Here is a 26,659-nt window from a genome sequence, read left to right on the forward strand (position 1 = left end):
CTTACCAAGTACATTTTGCAAAAAATTAAATGGCAATATAATAATGTGCATATACGTACATACACACATGCATATAATCACTTTTTCATCAAACATTTATTAACGTTGCCCTAGGGGAAATTGGGTATAACACATGGCACACTGACAAAGCTTAACCTATTGTTACTATAACAATCTACAAGGTTAATATAGTTAGCTTCTCTTTCTTTCCCTCCACTTATCTGCTTTCTTTTGTATTTCAAGTTATCATTACATATATGTATTGTTGTGTTTGAAACAATTGTATTGTTGTTGATAATAGAGGTATTTATTAGAGATGTCCGATAAATGCTTTAAAATGTAATATCGGAAACTATCGGTATCGGTTTCAACCTCCCGATATTCCTGGGAGACTCCCGAATTTTGGTGCCCCTCCCGAAAATCTCCCGGGCGACCATTCTCCCGAATTTCTCCCGATTTCCACCCGGACAACATTATTGGGGGCGTGCCTTAAAGGCACTGCCTTTAGCGTCCTCTACAACCTGTCGTCACGTCCGCTTTTCCTCCATACAAACAGCATGCCGACCCAGTCACATAACATGTGGCTTCTACACACACATAAGTGAATGCAATGCATACTTGATCAACAGCCATACAAGTCACACTGAGGGAGGCCGTATAAACAACTTTAACACTGTTACAAATATGCGCCACACTGTGAACCCACACCAAACAAGAATGACAAACACATTTCGGGAGAACATCCGCACCGTAACACAACATAAACACAACAGAACAAATACCCAGAACCCCTTGCAGCACTAACTCTTCCGGGACGCTACAATATACACCCCCTGCTACCATCTCCCGATATTCCTGGAAGACTCCCGAATTTCGGTGCCTCTCCCGAAAATCTCCCGGGGCGACCATTCTTCCGAATTTCTCCCGAATTTCTCCCAATTTCCACCCGGACAACATAATTGGGGGCGTGCCTTAAAGGCACTGCCTTTAGCGTCCTCTACAACCTGTCGTCACGTCCGCTTTTCCTCCATACAAACAGCATGCCGGCCCAGTCACATAATATATGTGGCTTCTACACACACATAAGCGAATGCAAGGCATACTTGATCAACAACTTTAACACTGTTACAAATATGCGCCACACTGTGAACCCACACTAAACAAGAATGACAAACACATTTCGGGAGAACATCCGCACCATAACACAACATAAACACAACAGAACAAATACCCAGAACCCCTTGCAGCACTAACTCTTCCGGTACGCTACAATATACACCCCCTGCTACCACCAAACCCCCCCACACCTCAAACCCCCCCCCACCCTCACCCCAATCTCCCGAATTCGGAGGTCTCAAGGTTGGCAAGTATGCTCTAGTATACTCTGGACTGAAGCTGTGTGCCTTCATTGTTTTTGTAGCTGTTGTTTTGAGGCATGTTTAAAAAAAATAAAATTAATGCACTTTGTAAAAGTCAAAGTATAGTATTTCCCATAGTGGTAGTGGGTATCAGGATTATCTCAGGGAGAGCATGTCCCACATTCCAAGCTGCTGTTTTGAGGCCTGTTAAAAAGAATAATGCACTTTGTGACTTCAATAATAAATATGGCAGTGCCATGTTGGCATACAGGTCACACTGAGGGTGGCTGTACAAACAACTTTAACACTGTTACAAATATGCGTCACACCGTGAACCCACACCAAACAAGAATGGCAAACACATTTCGGGAGAACATCCGCACCGTAACACAACATAAACACAACAGAACAAATACCCAGAAACCCTTGCAGCACTAAGTCTTCTGGGACGCAATATTGGCAATATTGTCAGGTATTGACTATTATTGACACATTTGTGAGAAGAACACAGTAGTCTATAAACATTCCATCACCAACAGACACACACTCTTTCAGTTCTTCTTTGTGCAGTTTTTTCTTCACGTTTGTTTTTGGTTAAAAACAACTGTGTACCGTGCAGCTGTTTGTTTGTTTTTTAACTTGACCTTGTTTGATCTTGCAGAGCGGTTGACTTTTCGAGACGTTCAATCGCCGCAGGAGTTCCGCCACGGTGAGACGGCCGAAGTCATTTGTGACGTCATCAGTTCACCCGTGCCGGAGGTTGTGTGGTACTACCAGGGCAGGGAGATCACCAATGAGCACCACAGTAAGTCTATTGAGGTTTACATTTCTAGCCTGTATCCCGGATCAAACTGCACCCCTTAATGGCTATGCTTCAACTAAAGTTAAAAAGTTAAAGTACCAATGATTGACACACACACACACACTAGGTGTGGTGAAATCTGTCCTCTGCATTTGACCCATCCCCTTGTTCACCCCCTGGGAGGTGAGGGGAGCAGTGAGCAGCAGCGGTGCCGCGCCCGGGAATCATTTTTGGTGATTCAACCCCCAATTCCAACACTTGATGCTGAGTGCCCAGCAGGGAGGTAATGGGTCCCGTTTTTATAGTCTTTGGTATGACTCGGTCGGGATTTGAACTCGCAACCTACCGATCTCAGTGCGGACACTCTAACAACTAAGCCACTGAGTAGGTGAAACTCAATCAAATTTGTTCTCCATGAATAGTGATGATTATTCTTGCAGCTGAAGCAAACAATCTGAATTTGTCTTTATTTTTAAGTTATCATGCCATGATTTTACCAGTCCAGGCCCGCCTGGGAATAGATTTTCCTCCATGTGGCCCCTGAGCTAAAATGAGTTTGACACCCCTGTTTTAAAGCAATGGTGTAAAAATGTGACAGAGCAACTTATTGTTCATTTTAAATGCTTTGAATAGTGCAGCGATTCTCACACATGTGGTATGTACGCAGGCTCTATCAAGTGGGACGCCAAAGAATCCCTTGGTTAAAGTACGGTGTTTTATGTTCCTATATTCAAACACAGTGTTACTGTTCAAACTGTGTGTAATGTTACAGTGGCCAAAAATATTAATTATACTTGTTGACTAAAACCTCTGCCTTGTTTTTTAATGAATACTTAGGCCTACTATGATACTGAATTTTCATGTTGGTCATTATGGCGGTACTTGGAGGGCCGAGTTTTTTCTGAAGCAGTACCGTATTTTTCGGACTATAAGTCGCAGTTTTTTTCATAGTTTGGCCGGGGGTGCGACTTATACTCAGGAGCGACTTATGTGTGAAATTATTAACACATTACCATACAATATCAAATATTATTATTTCGCTCATTCACGTAAGAGACTAGACCAGGGGTCGGCAACCCTCTTTAGCGCCGCCCTAGTGACTTTCTGGAGCTTTTTCAAAAATGTATGAAAAATGGAAAAAGATGAGGGGAAAAATATATGTTTTTTGTTTTAATAATAAACGGCGTGGCGCAGTGGAAGAATGGCCGTGCGCGACCCGAGGGTCCCTGGTTCAATCCCCACCTAGTACCAACCTCGTCATGTCCGTTGTGTCCTGAGCAAGACACTTCACCCTTGCTCCTGATGGGTGCTGGTTAGCGCCTTGCATGGCAGCTCCCTCCATCAGTGTGTGAATGTGTGTGTGAATGGGTAAATGTGGAAGTAGTGTCAAAGCGCTTTGAGTACCTTGAAGGTAGAAAAGCGCTATACAAGTACAACCCATTTATCATTTATCATTTATCAATATGGTTTCTGTAGGAGGACAAACACGACACAAACCTCCCTAATTGTTATAAAGCACACTGTTTATATTAAACATGCTTCACCGATTCGAGTATTTGGCGAGCGCAGTTTTGTCCTACTAATTATGGCGGTCCTTGAACTCACCGTAGTTTGTTTACATGTATAACTTTCTCGGACTTTCTAAGACGTGTTTTATGCCACTTATTTCTCATTTTGTCCACCAAACTTTTAAGGTTATGCATGAATGCACAAAGGTGAGTTTTGTTGATGTTATTGACTTGTGTGGAGTGCTAATCAGACATATTTGGTCACTGCATTACTGCAAGCTAATTGATGCTAAAATGCTATTTAGGCTAGCTATATGTACATATTGCATCATTATGCCTCATTTGTAGCTATATTTGAGGTCATTTAGTTTCCTTTAACTCCTCTTAATTCAATTTATATCTCATGACACACTATCTGTATGTAATATGGCTTTTAATTTTTTGCGGCTCAAGACAGATTTGTTTTTGTATTTTTGGTCCAATATGGCTCTTTCAACATTTTGGGTTGCCGACCCCTGGACTAGACGTATAAGATTTCATGGGATTTAGCGATTAAGAGTGACAGATTGTTTGGTAAACGTATAGCATGTTCTACATGTTATAGTTATTTGAATGACTCTTACCATAATATGTTACGTTAACATACCAGGCACGTTCTCAGTTGGTTATTTATGCCTCATGTAACGTACACTTATTCAGCCTGTTGTTCACTATTCTTTATTTATTTTAAATTGCCTTTCAAATGCCTATTCTTGGTGTTGGGTTTTATCAAATAAATTTCCCCAAAAAATGCGACTTATACTCCAGTGCGACTTACCGTATTATTCGGAGTATAAGTCGCACTTGCCGAAAATGCATAATAAAGAAGGAAAAAAACATATATAAATCGCACTGGAGCCCGGCCAAACTATGAAAAAAACTGTGACTTATAGTCCGAAAAATACGGTATATATGTTTTTTTCCTTCTTTATTATGCATTTCCGGCTGGTGCGACTTATACTCCGGAGCGACTTATAGTCCGAAAAATACGGTCCTTTTTGAGAAACCACTGCATTAGTGTTATGAATCTATTCACATCAATTATATTCTGAAAAAAATGTCCATTAGATTAGAATAGATTAAGTCAAATAACGAGATATGCTCCTCCTTTGGGTCAAGTCAGCTATTAGACTTAGACTTAGATTTGACTTAGACAAACTTTAATGATCCACAAGGGAAATTGTTCAACACAGTAGCTCAGTTACAATGATGGAAAGTGTAAGGATGGAAAGGACAATGCAGGTAGAAATAGACTAAATATAGCGCTATAAAATATAACATATATACGTAATATTTACATTATATATGTACAGCATATTATATATACTGATATATTATATTATATTATGTCTATATCATATATACAATACAGTGACGTGCGGTGCGGTGCGGTTCATGGCTGGTGAGGCACTGACTTCATCACAGTCAGATTTACAAACATATGAACCCTAAAGAGTATCTTATTCACCATTTGATTGGCAGCAGTTAACGGGTTATGTTTAAAAGCTCATACCAGCATTTTTCCCTGCTTGGCAATCAGCATCAAGGGTTTGAATTGGGGGTTAAATCACCAAAATGTATTCCCGGGCGCGGCGCCGCTGCTGCCCACTGCTCCCCTCACCTCCCAGGGGGTGATCAAGGGGATGGGTCAAATGCAGAGGACAAATTTCATTACACCTAGTGTGTGTGTGACAATCATTGGTACTTTAACTTAACTTTAACTTTACACATACAAACTGTAGCACACAAAAAAGCACATTTAATAAAAAAAACGTTATTATGGTCTTACCTTTACTTATAAATAAAGTCCATTCGCCGCTGTTGTTCTGGATTAATGAACCCCTGACGGGTGTGTTATATCAACTAAAGCCCTCACTTAAACTTTCCACGTGCAAGATTGAATCTATTTAAAAAAGTGTAACAGAGGGTTTATAAATGTCGCCTATACTGTATGAAACTACAAAATAACAAACACGGAGGCTGCAGTTTACACGAGGACCACTTTATTTACCTTCTTTCAAAAACCTCCGCTCCACTACAACATGTCATCAGTTCCGCTCTTGGCGCCTTCAAAATAAGAGCTCAAGGCATATACTGCATAACAGCGCATAACAGGAACTTAACATCACAAATAGGAAAGCCCATAAAAATAGGTTACAAAAGTTATTTAATAAGAAGCCAAAAAGTGCAAAAACAATGATGTTCATGTTGGAGGAGTTGTGAATTAAAAGTTGTGAATGTTGTGGCCCTGCAGTCATTCACAACTCCTCCAACACGAACATTATTGTTTTTGCACTTTTTGGCTTCTTATGAAATAACTTTTTTTAAATAGATTCAATCTTGCACGTGGAAAGTTTAAGTGTGGGCTTTAGTTGATATAACATTTCTACGGCGGGGGTGCAGGAGGCGGGGCTACTGGAGCCTCAGCCAGTGCGTCCTTTGCAGCCGTTTTATGATCGCTCAGCACAAGAAATACGTTATACACATACAGTTGTTGACAAAATACGCTGTACATTATATACCTCAGCTAACTAAACTATGGAAATGTATAATATAATTCATATAGCAATACAGTCTCACTGCACAGCAGGCCAGCAGTTAGCCGAGTCCGTCCATGTTGAGGCACTGAGTGACGTGCCTCAACTGGCTGCTGTTCACCGCACCGTCTTTTCTCAGTATTTGAACGGCAAATGTGAAAATTCAGCGATTTTGAATAAAAATAATCTAAAACTGGTGAAGTTAAATGGAAAATAACTTTATAGTATAATCACTGGATACATATAACAATTTAATTAATTTTTTTTCTTTTTACATTTTTTTTTCTTTCCATGATGGCAGGTGAGGCCCCGCCTCACCTGCCTCTAGTGACTGCACATCACTGATACAATATATAACAATGACCATGTACAATATTACAGTATATGTGACAGCTGCAGCATAAAATAGAGAGTAAATCCAGCAGAAAATAGAAAATAGACATTAAAAAAAGTAGCTAACATAGAAGGTGTCAGGTAATAGACAGATATCATCCATTGCTGTATGGCGAGTGATTATACAGCTGGATGGAGTGTGGAATGAAGGAGTTCTTGAATAGAACACTATTGTAATTTTCAGCATCATAGGTAAGATTATGGACACCCATGCCAATATGTGGCAATTTATGTTCATTTAGATCAGTGGTTCTTATTCTTGTTGGAGGTACCGAACCCCACCAGTTTCATATGCGCATTCACCTTCTTTAGTGAAAAATAAAATGTTTTTTTTTTTCAAATTCAACACAAAGTTATATGTTTTTTTTTACTGGTGCACAAAATGAACCGTGCATGAGCATCACCTTGTTCAAAGAACAAAACCAACACGGTGCATGAACTCACAACTAATTACACACCTGCAAATCAGATGGAAATTAGAGGGAACATTGTTCGGGGGTATCCATAATATGCAGATAGGGAGAAGTTTTTATTTTCACGATGAGTTGGGTGTGTCTTGACCTCTGCGGCAGAGGCTCCGCCGAACCCCTGAGGCCGACTCACCGAACCCCTAGGGTTTGATCGAACCCAGGTTAAGAACCACTGATTTAGATGCTCTGTTTGCATGATGACAGAGACATTCTGCCATATAAAGACACACTTTAAATTGTATGTCCACTTCCATTGCAGTCTATAACACCACTAGGGTTGTACGGTATACCGGTATTAGTATAGTTCCGCGATACTAACCAATAATTTTCGGTACTGTATCGTCTCTGAAAGGTGCCGGTCCCGCACCCCGCCCCGCGTCGAAGTCACGTCGTGACATTGTTGGTTTTAGGAGCAGACGAGCATGTTCGGCAGTGCACAATCACCGTATTTTTCGGAGTATAAGTCGCGCCGGAGTATAAGTCGCACATGCCGAAAATGCATAATAAAGAAGGAAAAAAACATATATAAGTCACATTGGAGTATAAGTCGCATTTTTGCGGGAAATTTGTTTGATAAAACCCAACACCAAGAATGGACATTTGAAAAGCAATTTAAAATAAATAAAGAATAGTGAACAACAGGCTGAATAAGTGTACGTTATATGAGGCATAAATAACCAACTGAGAACGTGCCTGGTATGTTAACGTAACATATTATGGTAAGAGTCATTCTAATAACTATAACATATAGAACATGCTATACGTTTACCAAACAATCTGTCACTCCTAATCGCTAAATCCCATGAAATCTTATACGTCTAGTCTCTTACGTGAATGAGCTAAATAATATTATTTGATATTTTACGGTGATGTGTTAACAATTTCACACATAAGTCGCTCCTGAGTATAAGTCGCACCCCCGGCCAAACTATGAAAAAAACTGCGACTTATAGTCGGAAAAATACGGTACTTACAAGCAGACACAGTGTGTAGACAGAAAAGGGAGAACGGACGCATTTTGGCTTAAAAACTAACGGTAAAGGTGAAATGATAACACTGAAATGCCCTCAGGAAGAGGTGCTTTAAGACATGGCTAGCTAGCTAGCGACCAACGTCCATCCGCCATCGGCAGTGTCTTAGCTACTTCTAAATCACTAATCCTTGTCTCCATGGCGACAAATAAAGTAAGTTTCTTACAAGTATCATCCTTGCAGGACGAGGAATAGCTAAACATGCTTCACTACACACCGTAGCTCACCGGCGTCAAAATGTAAACAAACGCCATTGGTGGATCTACACCTGACATCCACTGTAATGATACCAAGTACAGGCACGTGTCTAGTCGATACTACTATGATTACGTTGATGTTTTTTGGCATCACAACATCTTCTTTCGTTTTTAAAAAATTTATATTATGTTTATAAACTCAGAAAATATGTCCATGGACACATCCACTGCAAAAACTGAAATCTAAGTAAGATTAAATATCTCAAATAAGGGTGATATTTGCTTATATTCTGTCTGATAAGATAATTCTTCTCACTAAGCAGATTGTATGTTAAAATGTTTCACTTGTTTGAAAGGGTTTTGGTCTTAAATGATCTCAGTAAGATATTACAGCTTGTTGCTGAGATTTGATGACCTATATTGAGTAAAACATGCTTGAAACTAGAATATCAACTGTTGCAAAGCTGTGTCATCAACACTCACAAGTATAAAACTACTTTTTTAAAGTAATAATTTCTTATTTCAAGCATGAAATAAATCATGACTTTTACACAATTGTGTCTCATATTAAACAGATGTTTTTTCAATGAAACAATAGAAAATACGTACTCATTTCGTAGTACAGTTGTTATTAGTGAGAATATACTTATTTTAAGGTATTTTTGGGTTCATTGAGGTTAGCTAATTTGACTTGTTTTGGAAAGTCTTGACAGGCCAAATGTTCTTGTTCTATTGGGAGATAATTTTGCTTAGTTCAAATAAAATGCCCATAATTTTTTTAATTTTTTTAATTGTTTTTGAACACTGACTTTTTGCAGTGTGAGGACTTTGAATATGACCAATGTATGATCCTGTAACTACTTGGTATCGGATTGATACCCAAATTTGTGGTATCATCCAAAACTAATGTAAAGTATCCAAACAACAGAAGAATAAGTGATTATTACATTTTAACAGAAGTGTAGATAGAACATGTTAAAAGAGAAAATAAGCAGATAATAACAGTAAATGAACAAGTAGATTAATAATTCATTTTCTACCAGTTGTCCTTAATATTTTTGACAAAATAATAGAATGATAAATGATACAATATGTTACTGTATACGTCAGCAGACTAATTAGGAGCCTTTGTTTGTTTACTTACTACTAAAAGACAAGTTGTCTTGTATGTTCACTATTTTATTTAAGGACTTAACTGCAATAAGAAACATGTTTAATGTACCCTAAGATTTTTTGTTAAAATGAACGAAATAATGCAATTTTTTGTGGTCCCCTTTAATCAGAAAAGTACCGAAAGGTATCGAAATAATTTTAGTACTCGTACCAAAATATTGGTATCGATACAACACTAAATGGCACGCTGATTAACTAGAAAGTGTAATTTCTGCGTTTATTAGGTAAACATGCCATAAATATTTGATTGTGGAAGGAATGTGGCATTGTTTTATAAACAAGCTTATCAGGCTTTTAATGCTGTTCCCCCCCCGGCCCCCCTTTTTTTTTTTTTTGGTGTTGCAGGCAGGTTCAAGGTGCTTGCAAACAACAGCCTGCAGATCCACCGTATGACCAAGGCGGACGAGGGCGTGTACCGCTGCGAGGCCAGCGTGGAGGCTCGCGGCGAGATCGACTTTGTGGATATAGCCGTGGTGGTGAACGGTGAGTGTGATAAAAGTCGCTGTGAGTGGGACTGTGCTGTGGTCTCCCTAACTACTATAAAATGCATCTGCATTCCTTGTTTTATTCTTTAGATGCAATTGGAAATGTCAATTAGAAAGGGGCTTTGGGCACTTTCGCCCCAGAAATGAAGGATGTAGTTTTTTAATTTCCCAATTTGTCTTCATTTACTAGCACAGCTTGAAAGACCACTTAGACCAATCATGTTCTGTAATGGTTGGATGGCTGCAATACTGTCTGCGCCTCCCCGGACCTAATAGGTAATATTAGAGCATCTCACGGCCCCTTAAAAAGCATGATGTGTGTTCGATTTAGCTTGCCGTTTATGCTGGAAGATGGAATAAGCTTGCTCAATGAGGTGCGACTCATTATGGCATTTGGGTCCTGAGACACGATAGACTCTTTAGGTTTAGCTTTATCTCGAGTCTTCTCTCATCTAAAGCCTAAAGCACGGTAGGTGTAAATGTTGGATTATTTTTTATTTTTTTTATCCAGGCAAGTGCCACCAAAATAGCAATTTTTTTTCACCTATTTCTGTGAATCCTTATGAATTACTGCATATGTAATGTACCCTAAGATTTTTTGTTAAAATAAAGCCAATAATGCAATTTATATATATATATATGTGTATGTATATATATATATATGTATATATATATATATGTATGTATGTATGTATGTATATATATATATATATATATATATATATATATATATATATATATATATATATATATATATATATATATATATATATATATATATATATATATGTCTTAATAAGGTTATCCAAAAAATAGTGCTCGATACCGTAGTAGAGCGCAATATATGTATGTGTGGGAAAAAAAAATCACAAGACTATTTCATCTCTACAGGCCTGTTTCATGAGGGGGTTCCCTCAATCATCAGGAGATTTTAATGGGAGCATTCACATACCATGGTTTATATAGGGCACAGAGTGGGTGGGTACAGGCTGGCGTAGGGGCGTGGTGATTGGCTCATGTGTTACCTAGGAGGTGTTTCCGTCTGTGGCGGCATGCTGTTCTTGTAACAGCATGTAACAGCATGCCGCCACAGACGGAAACACCTCCTAGGTAACACATGAGCCAATCACCACGCCCCTACGCCAGCCTGTACCCACCCACTCTGTGCCCTATATAAACCATGGTATGTGAATGCTCCCATTAAAATCTCCTGATGATTGAGGGAACCCCCTCATGAAACAGGCCTGTAGAGATGAAATAGTCTTGTGATTTTTTTTCCCACACATACATATATATATATATATATATATATATATATATATATATATATATATATATATATATATATATATATATATATATATGTATATATATATGGATATATGTATATATATGTATATATATATATATATATATATATATATATATGTGTATGTGTATATATAAATATTTATGTATATGTATGTATATGGTTCTTAATGTATGTATGTGGTTCTTAATCCGGGTTCGATCGAACCCAAGGGGTTCGGTGAGTCGGGCTCAGGGGTTCGGCGGAGGTCAAGACACACCCGACTCATCGTGTAAATAAATACAAACTTGTCCCTATCTGCGTATTACGGATACGGCAACAACTGACTGATTTGCAGGTGTGTAATTTGTTGTGAGTTTATGCACTGTGTTGGTTTTGTTGTTTGAACAAGATGATGTTCATGCACGGTTCATTTTGTGCACCAGTATAAAAACATGGTAACACTTTAGTATGGGGAACATATTCACCATTAATTAGTTGCTTATTAACATGCAAATTAGTAACATAATGGCTCTTAACTAGTCATTATTAAGTACTTATTAATGCCTTATTCGGCATGGCCTTATTATAACCCTAACCCTCTAACCCTGACCCTAACCCTGACCCTAACCCTCTAACCCTAACCCTAACCAAATAACTCTAAATTAAGTCTTTATTACTTAGAATATGTTCCCCTAGTGTCCAAATAACTCTAAATTAAGTCTTTGTTACTTAGAATATGTTCCCCATACTAAAGTGTTACCAAAAACAAAACTTTGTCTTGAATTTGAAAAAAAATAAAAATATATTTTTCACCAAATAAGGGTTCGGTGAATGCACATATGAAACTGGTGGGGTTCGGTACCTCCAACAAGGTTGAGAACCACTGATATATATGTACCGTATTTTTCGGAGTATAAGTCGCTCCGGAGTATAAGTCGCTCCGGAGTATAAGTCGCTCCGGAGTATAAGTCGCACCGGCCGAAAATGCATAATAGAGAAGGAAAAAATATATATAAGTCGCACTGGAGTATAAGTCGCATTTTTGGGGGAAATTTATTTGATAAAACCCAACACCAAGAATATACATTTGAAAGGCAATTTAAAATAAATAAAGAATAGTGAACAACAGGCTGAATAAGTGTACGTTATATGAGGCATAAATAACCAACTGAGAACGTGCCTGGTATGTTAACGAAACATATTATGGTAAGAGTCATTCAAATAACTATAACATATAGAACATGCTATACGTTTACCAAACAATCTGTCACTCCTAATCGCTAAATCCCATGAAATCTTACACGTCTAGTCTCTTACGTGAATGAGCTAAATCATATTATTTGATATTTTACGGTAATGTGTTAATAATTTCACACATAAGTCGCTCCTGAGTATATATATATATATATGTATATATATATATATATATATATGTATATATATATATATATATATATACATGTACCATACAGGCCAAAAGTTTGGACACGCCTTCTCCTCATTCAATGCATTTTATTTATTTTCATGACTATTTACATTTTAGATTGTCACTGAAGGCATCAAAACTATGAATGAACACATGTGGAGTTATGTCCTTAACACAAAACGATGAAATAACTCAAAACATGTTTTATATTCTAGTTTCTTCAAAATAGCCACCCTTTTGCTCTGATTACTGCTTTGCACACTCTTGGCATTCTCTCACTGAGATTGTGTCCAAACTTTTGGTCTGTACTGTATACATGCATTTATCAATTCATATACTGTATGTTTCCCTCTAATATTACTATATTATGTCATAAACTTTGTTTGTAGTGCATTTTATTGTTTAGTTTTTCAAAAATAAATATTTCTTATCAAGGGTAGTTTCATGTTAAAATGGTTGTGTTTTGTTCTGATCTGGCATGAGGCAGTAAAGTCATGTTGTGTGCATGCTGTAAATGCACTACGAAACGCAAAAATCATGTAATCAATACCACTCCCAGCATTAATTATTAAATACAATACAATATATATCTTATTAGGAAATTAAAACTATTTTTAAAAAGTCTTCAAATCTACTTCGATTGTCAATTAGACGTTGATTAAACACATGGGTACATAACATCTGCAAATCCAGATATAATTACAACGACAGCACCACAAAACAAACACATTTTTAAAAAAATAGAAAAGGTCAAATCTCACATTAGTAGCCTGTAAGTGTGTTGACAAGGCATCTCATTTATAGAAAATAAATGATTAAGTGATTGTGCAGAAGGTTTATTTTATTAATTTTTTTCTCGGCTTAAATATAATGAATTGGTTGATTGAAAATGATGCAGACACAACGAAAGACGTTGTCAAAATCCTTCCAAAATTATTATAAATGAGCTTGAAAGGGATTTAGGACAGAAATGTCAAAATGTTGATATTTTTAACAGCCTTTTTTTGCGAAGAAAAATAAGCACTTAATTTGACTTATTCAATTATTTCCAACTGTGCGTGATTCGGTGAATACAGAATATTTTAGGATATGTCAGAGATTGCCGTTACAGCACATAGTGTCAAATGGGGGTCGCAGCTTGTTGCGGTGTTGTTCTTCCAACGCAAGATAGACGGCTACGGACAACAGCGTGAAGGTAGGCTAGGATTTATTTAACATAAATCATGCACTACCGCGAACATAAACAATACAACAACAATCAACAACAAAAAAAAGAGGCAAGCGTGCCTAAAACGCAAGTGAAGCTAATCTTAAACAAAAACTAGGACATGGACATGGAAACTTACTTTTGTCAAAACGAGACCTGAACCGGAGTGACATAATGACAATGCAGGCAGGACGAGTGATGAACAAGGTATGCTTAAATAACAGTGACATGATTGGTGACAGGTGTGTGTGAGTCAAAACGTGAAACAGGTGCGTGACGTGACAGGTGAAAACTAATGGTTGCTATGGTGACAAAACAAAACAAAAGTGCACAAAAAGTCCAAAATTTAAACCGAACATTACTAAAACAAAACATGATCACACAGACATGACACATAGTCGTGTTCAAAAGTTTACATACACTTGTAAAGAACATGATGTCGTGGCTGTCTTGAGTTTCCAATAGTTTCTACAACTCTTATTTTTTTTGTGATAGAGTGATTGGAGCACATACTTGTTGGTCACAAAAAACATTCATGAAGTTTGGTTCTTTTATGAATTTATTATGGGTCTACTGAAAATGTGACCAAATCTGCTGGGTCAAAAGTATACATACAGCAATGTTAATATTTGGTGACATGTCCCTTGGCAAGCTTCGCTGCAATAAGGCACTTTTGGTAGCCATCCACAAGCTTCTGGTTGAATTTTTGACCACTCCTCTTGACAAAATTGGTGCAGTTCAGCTAAATGTGTTGTTTTTTCTGACATGGACTTGTTTCTTCAGCATTGTCCACATATTTAAAACAGAACTTTGGGAAGGCCATTCTAAAAGCTTAATTCTAGCCTGATTTAACCATTCCTTTACCACGTTAGACGTTTGTCATTGTCCTGTGGGAACACCCAACTGCGCCCAAGACCCAACCTCCGGGCTGATGATTTTAGGTTGTCCTGAAGAATTTGGAGGTAATCCTCCTTTTTCATTGTCCCATTTAAAGCACCAGTTCCATTGGCAGCAAAACAGGCCCAGAGCATAATACTACCACCACCATGCTTGACGGTGTTCCTGAGATTAAAGGCCTTACCTTTTCTCCTCCAAACATATAGCTGAGTATTGTGGCCAAACAGCTCAATTTTTGTTTCATCTGACATCACATGGACAAAGATAAAACCTTCTGGAGGAAAGTTATGTGGTCAGATGAAACTAAAATTGACCAACAACCAGGGGAGCCGACTACACTCTCGGCCGCCCATTAACTCTTGGCCAGTGTCCAGTCTGCATGGATGAGCCATGGATCAACCTAGCCGCACCGGAGCCACACCCTGCTTGCAGAGAAATCTGATATGTACTCGCTCTTTTAACCCACAATGGCTAAAGGAGAGCAAAACGTTGATGAGAATGCAAATATGCCTGCAAGGCCATTTTCAATAAGGACATTTCAAGATAAGCTAGATCTTGTGAGACCAAATCGGCCATTTCCAATTGAGTCAACGCACTATGAGTGGTAAATTGTGAATTCAAATATTTTATTTTTAATTTTTTTTATTTTTAATATAATTATTTTAATTTTACAGAGCCCCTAAGGGGACATGGATGATTTGCGAGATCTCGCAATACTTTTTGCGAGATCTCGCAAAAGGTTTTTTTCCTATGTCAGTGAACTGGAAGTAAAACAGGCACAGCGATGGAGGAGCGGGAGCATGCGGGAGCCTACCCATCATCTGTGCTCTGTTGTGGGACCATAATATGATTTGATGTCTTTATATGTTAGGCCAACACTAAAATATAAATCAATAAACTTCTCCCACGGATGATGGGTAGGCTCCTCCATCGCTTTGTCTGTTTCACTTCCGGTACACCATCGCTGTGTCTGTTTTACTTCCGGTTCACTGACATAGGAAAAAAACCTTTTGTGAGATCTTGCAGAAAGTATTGAGAGATCTCGCAAAACGTATTGAGAGATCTCGCAAAAAGTATTGCGAAATCTCGCAAAATATTTTGTTCCCTCCATGTCCCTTTAGGGCAGGGGTAGGGAACCTATGGCTCTAGAGCCAGATGTGGCTCTTTTGATGACCGCATCTGGCTCTCAGATAAATCCTAGCTGACATTGCTTAACACGATAAGTAATGAATAATTCCACTGGTAATCACAGTGTTAAAAAATAACCACGTATCAACCAGACTACAAAGCCATCAGCAAAACCATGCAGCACCAGAAGTCGCATTAATGGTAAGAAGTATTTTATTTATTATTGGTTACCTTCAGAATAACTGTTATTAAAAAGAAAAATAGACTTATTATACCGTATTTTTCGGACTATAAGTCGCTCCGGGGTATAAGTCGCACCGGCCGAAAATGCATGATAAAGAAGGAAAATAACATGTATAAGTCGCATTTTTAGGGACATTTATTTGATAAAACCCAACTCCAAGAATAGACATTTGAAAGGCAATTTGAAATAAATAAAGAATAGTGAACAACAGGCTGACTAAGTGTACGTTATATGAGGCATAAATAACCAACTGAGAACGTGCCTGGTATGTTAACGTAACATATTATGGTAAGAGTCATTCAAATAACTATAACATATAGAACATGCTGTACGTTTACCAAACAATCTGTCACTCCTAATCGCTAAATCCCATGAAATCTTATACGTCTAGTCTCTTACGTGAATGAGCTAAATAATATTATTTGATATTTTACGCTAATGTGTTAATAATTTCACACATAAGTCGCTCCGGAGTATAAGTCGCAAACTATGCAAAAAACCGCGACTTATAGTCCGAAAAATACGGTACTCTAAAAATGTTGGTCTTACTTAAAAATGCACGCTTTTAGTTGTATTCAGAGTTAAAGAATATTATATGGCTCTCACGGAAATACATTTGAAAATATTTGGCTTTCATGGCTCTCTCAGCCAAAAAGGTTCCCGACCCCTGCTTTAGTGGCTCCGTATAATTTAGATAGTAACACATATAGATATGTTTTAATTACTGGTGGTGGTTTATTGATTTTTTTATGTGCCGGAAAACAGCTAGTTTAATCTAGAGGGGGGGTGTGGGGGATCACCCACATCTGCGGTCCTCTCCAAGGTTTCTTATCGTCATTCACATTGACATCCCACTGGGTTGTGAGTTTTTCCTTGCCCTTATGTGGGCTCTGAACCGAGGATGTCGTCGTGGCTTGTGCAGCCCTTTGAGACACTTGTGATTCAGGGCTATATAAATAAATATTGATTGATTGATTGATTTGTAAACTGTTGATTCCATACTTGCCAACCTTGAGACCTCCGATTTCAGGAGGTGGGGGGTGGTTGGGCGTGGTCGGGGTGGGGCGGGGGCGTGGTTGGGGGCGTGGCTAAGAGGGGAGGAGTATATTTACAGCTAGAATTCACCAAGTCAAGTATTTCATATATATATACAGTATATATATATATATATATATATATATATATATATATATATATATATATATATTTATTTTATTATATATATATATATATATATACATATATATACTGTATATATATATATATATATATATATATATATATATATATATATATATATATATATATATACATATATATACTGTATATATATATATATATATATATATATATATATATATAATAAAATAGATGTATACAGTATATATATATATATATATATATATGTATATATATATATATATATATATATATATATATATATATATATATATATATATATATATAGCTAGAATTCACTGAAAGTGAAGTATCAGTGATCCGCAGGTACCCAGAAAGGTTTCGAGTACCACCAAAAAAACTGAATCTCTGAAGACAGTATAAACATCTGTGTTAAAGGTGTACAAATACTGTTTGTATAATAAGCATGTTATTGTTTACAAATGAGGGTTAAGAGTTCAGTACTAAAAAAAAAAAAAAGAATGTGGCTTAAGTATAGTTTTTTAATTGAGCTGCTGCATTTTTTGGTTGGGTTGTTTATTTATTTTGAGTAACTTCTACATTTCTAAAAGGGATGGAATGTAATAGAGTGATCTATGTTTGTCTGTTGCCATCTCCTGGTGAATGTTGGCTATAGGTACTGGGGTTACTTTTTGGTTGGCCAACGATTTACGTGGTGTTGCCCACCTGACGTCAAGTGTGTGAGTCTGTTCTGAAGTCTACAGTAAAGAGACGTACAGTACTTCATCCCCTCGCCTGTTTATTGCCTCCAACTCAATATATTACAACAACATTGCTCAAATGGAGGGGGGCGTGGCCTCCAGGTCTGCCTGAATTTCGGGAGATTTTCGGGAGAAAATTTGTCCCGGGAGGTTTTCGGGAGAGGCGCTGAATTTCGGGAGTCTCCCGGAAAATCCGGGAGGGTTGGCAAGTATGGTTGATTCAATCCCCAGCATTGCGTGGGTGTGTTTCTGTATCGTATTTTTCCAGCCGTTGGTCATGCGCTGACATAAATTATGGTATTGTGAGAGGTATTTATTAAAGTCGGACTAAGTAGGACATCACTGAAGGCCTCTGTGTAAAATGCACTGATTTCAAAGGAAGTGCGGCGTGGCCCTGGCTGTACACAAACAGATGGAGATAGAGTAGATAGTTTGGGGGCTCAGGTGCATTAAGCAGTTTGATCAATCAGCCGGTGACGTTAATGCCGGGGGATGTAAAATAAACAAACTGGAGGAAGGAAAAAAAAAAAAGGCAGAAACACAGTCCTGTCTGTTGACCCCTGGAGGGCCTTGATGAACGATGAGGACCGTGGCTGTGCAGCTCCTGGGCAGCCTCCCTGCATAAGCATCCATCTGAGGAGATATTCTGAGCATCTTTAAAGGTTTCAGATAACAAGTGGAATGGAAATGCCTCATCTTTTACACTTTTGTTTTTGTTGATCGTATCTTGACGTGTTCTCAGGGCTGCTTCATCCTTATAGTGAAATTGGGCGCTGAACTCCCACTGAACCTGAAGCACGTGTCCCACCAACGCTTCCCGCCTGCTTGTAGCAACACTCTCTCATGCTGTTCCATCGACGGCGAGCCGGAGGAAGTGTCAGCTTTGACTACTTCAGCACCGTGTTAACAGACGTTGCCGGACCCAGTCATGCGCAACAAGACTAAAAGCGAGGCTGAAGCCGCTTACAGTATACTTTTCTCCTTCCATTTGGAGTCATAAATATTCATGCCTGTGTTGATAAGAGAGCATAGTCTTCTGCATAAGGACCCGGCGAGTGTCTTGTGGACCAGTGTTTTTCAACCACTGTGCCATTTTCTACAGCTTGTCACGTTCTATAGTCTGCAAATTATGTGTTGTTGTTGAGTGTCGGTGCTGTCTAGAGCTCGGCAGAGTAACCGTGTAATACTCTTCCATATCAGTAGGTGGCAGCCGGTAGCTAATTGCTTTGTAGATGTCGGAAACAGCTAGGGGCAGTGTGCAGGTAAAAAGGTGTCTAATGCTTAAACCAACAATAAACAAAAAGCGAGTGCCCCTAAGAAAAGGCATTGAAGCTTAGGGAAGGCTATGCAGATCGAAATTAAAACTGATGGCCAATCAACCTGAGGACGAAACTAAAAACTGAACTGGCTACAAAGTAAAGAAAAACAGAATGCTGGACGACAGCAAAGACTTACTGTGGAGCAAAGACGGCGACCACAATGTACATTCGAACATGACACGACAATCAACAATGTCCCCACAAAGAAGGATAAAAACAACTGAATTCTTGATGGCTAAAGAAGGATAAAAACAACTGAATTATTCTTGATTGCTAAAACAAATTAGATGCGGGAAATATCGTTCAAAGGAAGACATGAAACTGCTACAGGAAAATACCAAAAAAAGAGAAAAAGCCACCAAAATAGCCAGAACCAGAACGAAACTAAAACTGAACTGGCTACAAAGTAAAGAAAAACAGAATGCTGGACGACAGCAAAGACTTACTGTGGAGCAAAGACGGCGACCACAATGTACATCCGGACATGACATGACAATACAACAATGTCCCCACGAAGAAGGATAAAAACAACTGAAATATTCTTGATTACTAAAACAAATTAGATGCGGGAAATATCGCTCAAAGGAAGACATGAAACTGCTTACAGAAAAATACCAAAAAAAGGGAAAAAGCCACCAAAATAGGAGCACAAGACAAGTACTAAAACACTACACACAGGAAAACAGCAAAAAACTCCAAATAAGTCACGGCGTGATGTGACAGGTGGTGATAGTACACCTACTTTGAGACAAGAGCTATATTGATGCATGCTTGGTTATGGTTTAAAGTCCATCCATCCATCCATCCATTTTTTACTGCTTGTCCCTTTCGGACAACGATTTTTTACTGTCAACCGAGTTTGGTTTTTTAATGATTTCTGCTGGTGGTGTGCCTCCGGATTTTTTCAACGCAAAAACTGTGCCTTGGCTCAAAAAAGGTTGAAAAACACTGCTGTGGACCATCGATAGTGGGGGTGGTATCTTGGGGAGGACGGCCAATCAACCTGAGGACGAAACTAAAAACTGAACTGGCTACAAAGTAAAGAAAAAGAATGCTGGACGACAGCAAAGACTTACTGTGTAGCAAAGACGGCGACCACAATGTACATCCGCACATGACACGACAATCAACAATGTCCCCACAAAGAAGGATAAAAACAACTGAATTCCTGATTGCTAAAGAAGGATAAAAACAACTGAAATATTCTTGATTGCTAAAACAAATTAGATGCGGGAAATATCGCTCAAAGGAAAACATGAAACTGCTACAGGAAAATACCAAAAAAAGAGAAAAAGACACCAAAATAGCCAGAACCATAACGAAACTAAAACTGAACTGGCTATGAAGTAAAGAAAAACAGAATGCTGGACGACAGCAAAGACTTACTGTGGAGCAAAGACGGCGACCACAATGTACATCCGAACATGACATGACAATACAACAATGTCCCCCACGAAGAAGGATAAAAACAACTGAAATATTCTCGATTGCTAAAACAAATTAGATGCGGGAAATATCGCTCAAAGGAAGACATGAAACTGCTTACAGAAAAATACCAAAAAAAGGGAAAAAGCCACCAAAATAGGAGCACAAGACAAGTACTAAAACACTACACACAGGAAAACAGCAAAAAACTCCAAATAAGTCACGGCGTGATGTGACAGGTGGTGATAGTACACCTACTTTGAGACAAGAGCTATATTGATGCATGCTTGGTTATGGTTTAAAGTCCATCCATCCATCCATCCATTTTTTACTGCTTGTCCCTTTCGGACAACGATTTTTTACTGTCAACCGAGTTTGTTTTTTTAATGATTTCTGCTGGTGGTGTGCCTCCGGATTTTTTCAACGCAAAAACTGTGCCTTAGCTCAAAAAAGGTTGAAAAACACTGCTGTGGACCATCGATAGTGGGGGTGGTATCTTGAGGAGGATGGCCAATCAACCTGAGGACGAAACTAAAACTGAACTGGCTACAAAGTAAAGAAAAACAGAATGCTGGACGACAGCAAAGACTTACTGTGGAGCAAAGACGGCGACCGCAATGTACATCTGAACATGACATGACAATACAACAATGTCCCCACAAAGAAGGATAACAACAACTGAAATATTCTTGATTGCTAAAACAAATTAGATGCGGGAAATATCGCTTAAAGGAAGATATGAAACTGTTTACAGGAAAATACCCAAAAACGGGAAGAAGCGACCAAAATAGGAGCACAAGACAAGTACTAAAACATTACACACGGGAAAACAGCAAAAAACTCCAAATAAGTCACGGCGTGATGTGACAGGTGATAACAGTACACCTACTTTGAGACAATAGCTATATTGACGCCTGCTTGGTTATGGTTTAAAGTACATCCATCCATCCATCCATTTTTTGCCGCTTGTCCCTTTCGGAAGTCATATCCAACGATTTTTTACTGTCAACTGCGTTTGGTTTTTTAATGATTTCTGCTGGTGGTGTACCTCCAGATTTTTTCAACGCAAAAACTGTGCCTTGGCTCAAAAAAGGTTGAAAAACACTGCTGTGGACCATCGATAGTGGGGGTGGCATCTTGGGGAGGACGGCAAATCAACCTGAGGACGAAACTAAAAACTGAACTGGCTACAAAGTAAAGAAAAACAGAATGCTGGACGACAGCAAAGACTTTCTGTGGAGCAAAGACGGCGACCACAATGTACATCCGAACATGACACGACAATCAACAATGTCCCCACAAAGAAGGATAAAAACAACTGAATTCTTGATTGCTAAAGAAGGATAAAAACAACTGAAATATTCTTGATTGCTAAAACAAATTAGATGCGGGAAATATCGCTCAAAGGAAGACATGAAACTGCTACAGGAAAATACCAAAAAAAGAGAAAAAGCCACCAAAATAGCCAGAACCAGAACGAACCTAAAACTGAACTGGCTACAAAGTAAAAAACAGAATGCTGGACGACAGCAAAGACTTACTGTGGAGCAAAGACGGCGTCCACAATGTACATCCCAACATGACACGACAATCAACAATGTCCCCACAAAGAAGGATAAAAACAACTGAAATATTCTTGGATGCTAAAACAAATTAGATGTGGGAAATATCGCTCAAAGGAAGACATGAAACTGCTACAGGAAAATACCAAAAAAAGGGAAGAAGCCACCAGAATAGGAGCACAAGACAAGTACTAAAACACTACACACAGGAAAACAGCAAAAAACTCCAAATAAGTCACGGCGTGATGTGACAGGTGGTGACAGTACACTTACTTTGAGACAAGAGCTATAGTGATGCATGCTTGGTTATGGTTTAAAGTCCATCCATCCAACCATTTTTTACCCCTTGTCCCTTTCGGAAGTCATATCCAACGATTTTTTACTGTCAACCGAGTTTGGTTTTTTAATGATTTCTGCTGGTGGTGTTGCCTCCGGATTTTTTCAGTGCAAAAACTGTGCCTTGGCTCAAAAAAGGTTGAAAAACACTGCTGTGGACCATCGATAGTGGGGGTGGTATCTTGGGGAGGATGGCCAATCAACCTGAGGACGAAACTAAAAACTGAACTGGCTACAAAGTAAAGAAAAACAGAATGCTGGACGACAGCAAAGACTTACTGTGGAGCAAAGACGGCGACCACAATGTACATTCGAACATGACACGACAATCAACAATGTCCCCACAAAGAAGGATAAAAACAACTGAATTCTTGATGGCTAAAGAAGGATAAAAACAACTGAATTATTCTTGATTGCTAAAACAAATTAGATGCGGGAAATATCGCTCAAAGGAAGACATGAAACTGCTACAGGAAAATACCAAAAAAAGAGAAAAAGCCACCAAAATAGCCAGAACCAGAAGGAAACTAGAACTGAACTGGCTACAAAGTAAAGAAAAACAGAATGCTGGACGACAGCAAAGACTTACTGTGGAGCGATGACGGCGACCGCAATGTACATCTGAACATGACATGACAATACAACAATGTCCCCACAAAGAAGGATAACAACAACTGAAATATTCTTGATTGCTAAAACAAATTAGATGCGGGAAATATCGCTTAAAGGAAGATATGAAACTGTTTATAGGAAAATACCCAAAAAAGGGAAGAAGCGACCAAAATAGGAGCACAAGACAAGTACTAAAACATTACACACGGGAAAACAGCAAAAAACTCCAAATAAGTCACGGCGTGATGTGACAGGTGATAACAGTACACCTACTTTGAGACAATAGCTATATTGACGCATGCTTGGTTATGGTTTAAAGTACATCCATCCATCCATCCATTTTTTGCCGCTTGTCCCTTTCGGAAGTCATATCCAACGATTTTTTACTGTCAACGGCGTTTGGTTTTTTAATGATTTCTGCTGGTGGTTTACCTCCGGATTTTTTCAACGCAAAAACTGTGCCTTGGCTCAAAAAAGGTTGAAAAACATTGCTGTGGACCATCGATAGTGGGGGTGGCATCTTGGGGAGGACGGCAAATCAACCTGAGGACGAAACTAAAAACTGAACTGGCTACAAAGTAAAGAAAAACAGAATGCTGGACGACAGCAAAGACTTTCTGTGGAGCAAAGACGGCGACCACAATGTACATCCGAACATGACACGACAATCAACAATGTCCCCACAAAGAAGGATAAAAACAACTGAATTCTTGATTGCTAAAGAAGGATAAAAACAACTGAAATATTCTTGATTGCTAAAACAAATTAGATGCGGGAAATATCGCTCAAAGGAAGACATGAAACTGCTACAGGAAAATACCAAAAAAAGAGAAAAAGCCACCAAAATAGCCAGAACCAGAACGAAACTAAAACTGAACTGGCTACAAAGTAAAAAACAGAATGCTGGACGACAGCAAAGACTTACTGTGGAGCAAAGACGGCGTCCACAATGTACATCCCAACATGACACGACAATCAACAATGTCCCCACAAAGAAGGATAAAAACAACTGAAATATTCTTGGATGCTAAAACAAATTAGATGTGGGAAATATCGCTCAAAGGAAGACATGAAACTGCTACAGGAAAATACCAAAAAAAGGGAAGAAGCCACCAGAATAGGAGCACAAGACAAGTACTAAAACACTACACACAGGAAAACAGCAAAAAACTCCAAATAAGTCACGGCGTGATGTGACAGGTGGTGACAGTACACTTACTTTGAGACAAGAGCTATAGTGATGCATGCTTGGTTATGGTTTAAAGTCCATCCATCCAACCATTTTTTACCCCTTGTCCCTTTCGGAAGTCATATCCAACGATTTTTTACTGTCAACCGAGTTTGGTTTTTTAATGATTTCTGCTGGTGGTGTACCTCCGGATTTTTTCAACGCAAAAACTGTGCCTTGGCTCAAAAAAGGTTGAAAAACACTGCTGTGGACCATCGATAGTGGGGGTGGCATCTTGGGGAGGACGGCAAATCAACCTGAGGACGAAACTAAAAACTGAACTGGCTACAAAGTAAAGAAAAACAGAATGCTGGACGACAGCAAAGACTTTCTGTGGAGCAAAGACGGCGACCACAATGTACATCCGAACATGACACGACAATCAACAATGTCCCCACAAAGAAGGATAAAAACAACTGAATTCTTGATTGCTAAAGAAGGATAAAAACAACTGAAATATTCTTGATTGCTAAAACAAATTAGATGCGGGAAATATCGCTCAAAGGAAGACATGAAACTGCTACAGGAAAATACCAAAAAAAGAGAAAAAGCCACCAAAATAGCCAGAACCAGAACGAAACTAAAACTGAACTGGCTACAAAGTAAAAAACAGAATGCTGGACAACAGCAAAGACTTACTGTGGAGCAAAGACGGCGTCCACAATGTACATCCCAACATGACATGACAATCAACAATGTCCCCACAAAGAAGGATAAAAACAACTGAAATATTCTTGATTGCTAAAACAAATTAGATGCGGGAAATATCGCTCAAAGGAAGACATGAAACTGCTACAGGAAAATACCAAAAAAGGGAAAAAGCCACCAAAATATGAGCACAAGACAAGTACTAAAACACTACACACAGGAAAAAAGCAAAAAACTCCAAATAGGTCACATCGTGATGTGACAGGTGGTGACAGTACACCTACTTTGAGACAAGAGCTACATTGATGCATGCTTGGTTATGGTTTAAAGTCCATCCACCCATCCATCCATTTTTTACCGCTTGTCCCTTTTGGAAGTCATATCCAACGATTTTTTACCGTCAACTGAGTTTGGTCTTTTAATGATTTCTGCTGGTGGTGGGCCTCCGGATTTTTTCAACGCAAAAACTGTGCCTTGGCTCAAAAAAAGGTGAAAACACTGCTGTGGACCATCGATAGTGAGGGTGGTATCTTGAGGAGGACGGCAAATCAACCTGAGGACGAAACTAAAAACTGAACTGGCTACAAAGTAAAGAAAAACAGAATGCTGGACGACAGCAAAGACTTTCTGTGGAGCAAAGACGGCGACCACAATGTACATCCGAACATGACACGACAATCAACAATGTCCCCACAAAGAAGGATAAAAACAACTGAATTCTTGATTGCTAAAGAAGGATAAAAACAACTGAAATATTCTTGATTGCTAAAACAAATTAGATGCGGGAAATATCGCTCAAAGGAAGACATGAAACTGCTACAGGAAAATACCAAAAAAAGAGAAAAAGCCACCAAAATAGCCAGAATCAGAACGAAACTAAAACTGAACTGGCTACAAAGTAAAGAAAAACAGAATGCTGGACAACAGCAAAGACTTACTGTGGAGCAAAGACGGCGTCCACAATGTACATCCCAACATGACATGACAATCAACAATGTCCCCACAAAGAAGGATAAACACAACTGAAATATTCTTGATTGCTAAAACAAATTAGATGCGGGAAATATCGCTCAAAGGAAGACATGAAACTGCTACAGGAAAATACCAAAAAAAGGGTAAAAGCCACCAAAATATGAGCACAAGACAAGTACTAAAACACTACACACAGGAAAAAAGCAAAAAACTCCAAATAGGTCACATCGTGATGTGACAGGTGGTGACAGTACACCTACTTTGAGACAAGAGCTATGTGGATGCATTCTTGGTTATGGTTTAAAGTCCATCCACCCATCCATCCATTTTTTACCGCTTGTCCCTTTTGGAAGTCATATCCAACGATTTTTTACCGTCAACTGAGTTTGGTCTTTTAATGATTTCTGCTGGTGGTGGGCCTCCGGATTTTTTCAACGCAAAAACTGTGCCTTGGCTCAAAAAAAGGTGAA

At 38.7% G+C, this 26,659-nt stretch overlaps 1 protein-coding gene across 3 annotated transcripts in view; it reads left to right on the forward strand.

Moving 5' to 3' along the window:
• Nucleotides 1-26,659, forward strand: part of LOC133622452 (neural cell adhesion molecule 2-like) — an 801,647-nt gene that overhangs the window by 627,748 nt on the left and 147,240 nt on the right. For all 3 annotated transcript variants that reach the window (XM_061985218.1, XM_061985216.1, XM_061985217.1), the window contains exons 4-5: nucleotides 2,020-2,163; nucleotides 9,854-9,991. In XM_061985218.1, coding sequence (XP_061841202.1) covers nucleotides 2,020-2,163; nucleotides 9,854-9,991 — 282 coding nt within the window. The remainder of the gene's footprint in view (nucleotides 1-2,019; nucleotides 2,164-9,853; nucleotides 9,992-26,659) is intronic.

The sequence above is a fragment of the Nerophis lumbriciformis genome, linkage group LG23, assembly GCF_033978685.3.
Source record: "Nerophis lumbriciformis linkage group LG23, RoL_Nlum_v2.1, whole genome shotgun sequence".
NCBI lineage: Eukaryota > Metazoa > Chordata > Actinopteri > Syngnathiformes > Syngnathidae > Nerophis > Nerophis lumbriciformis.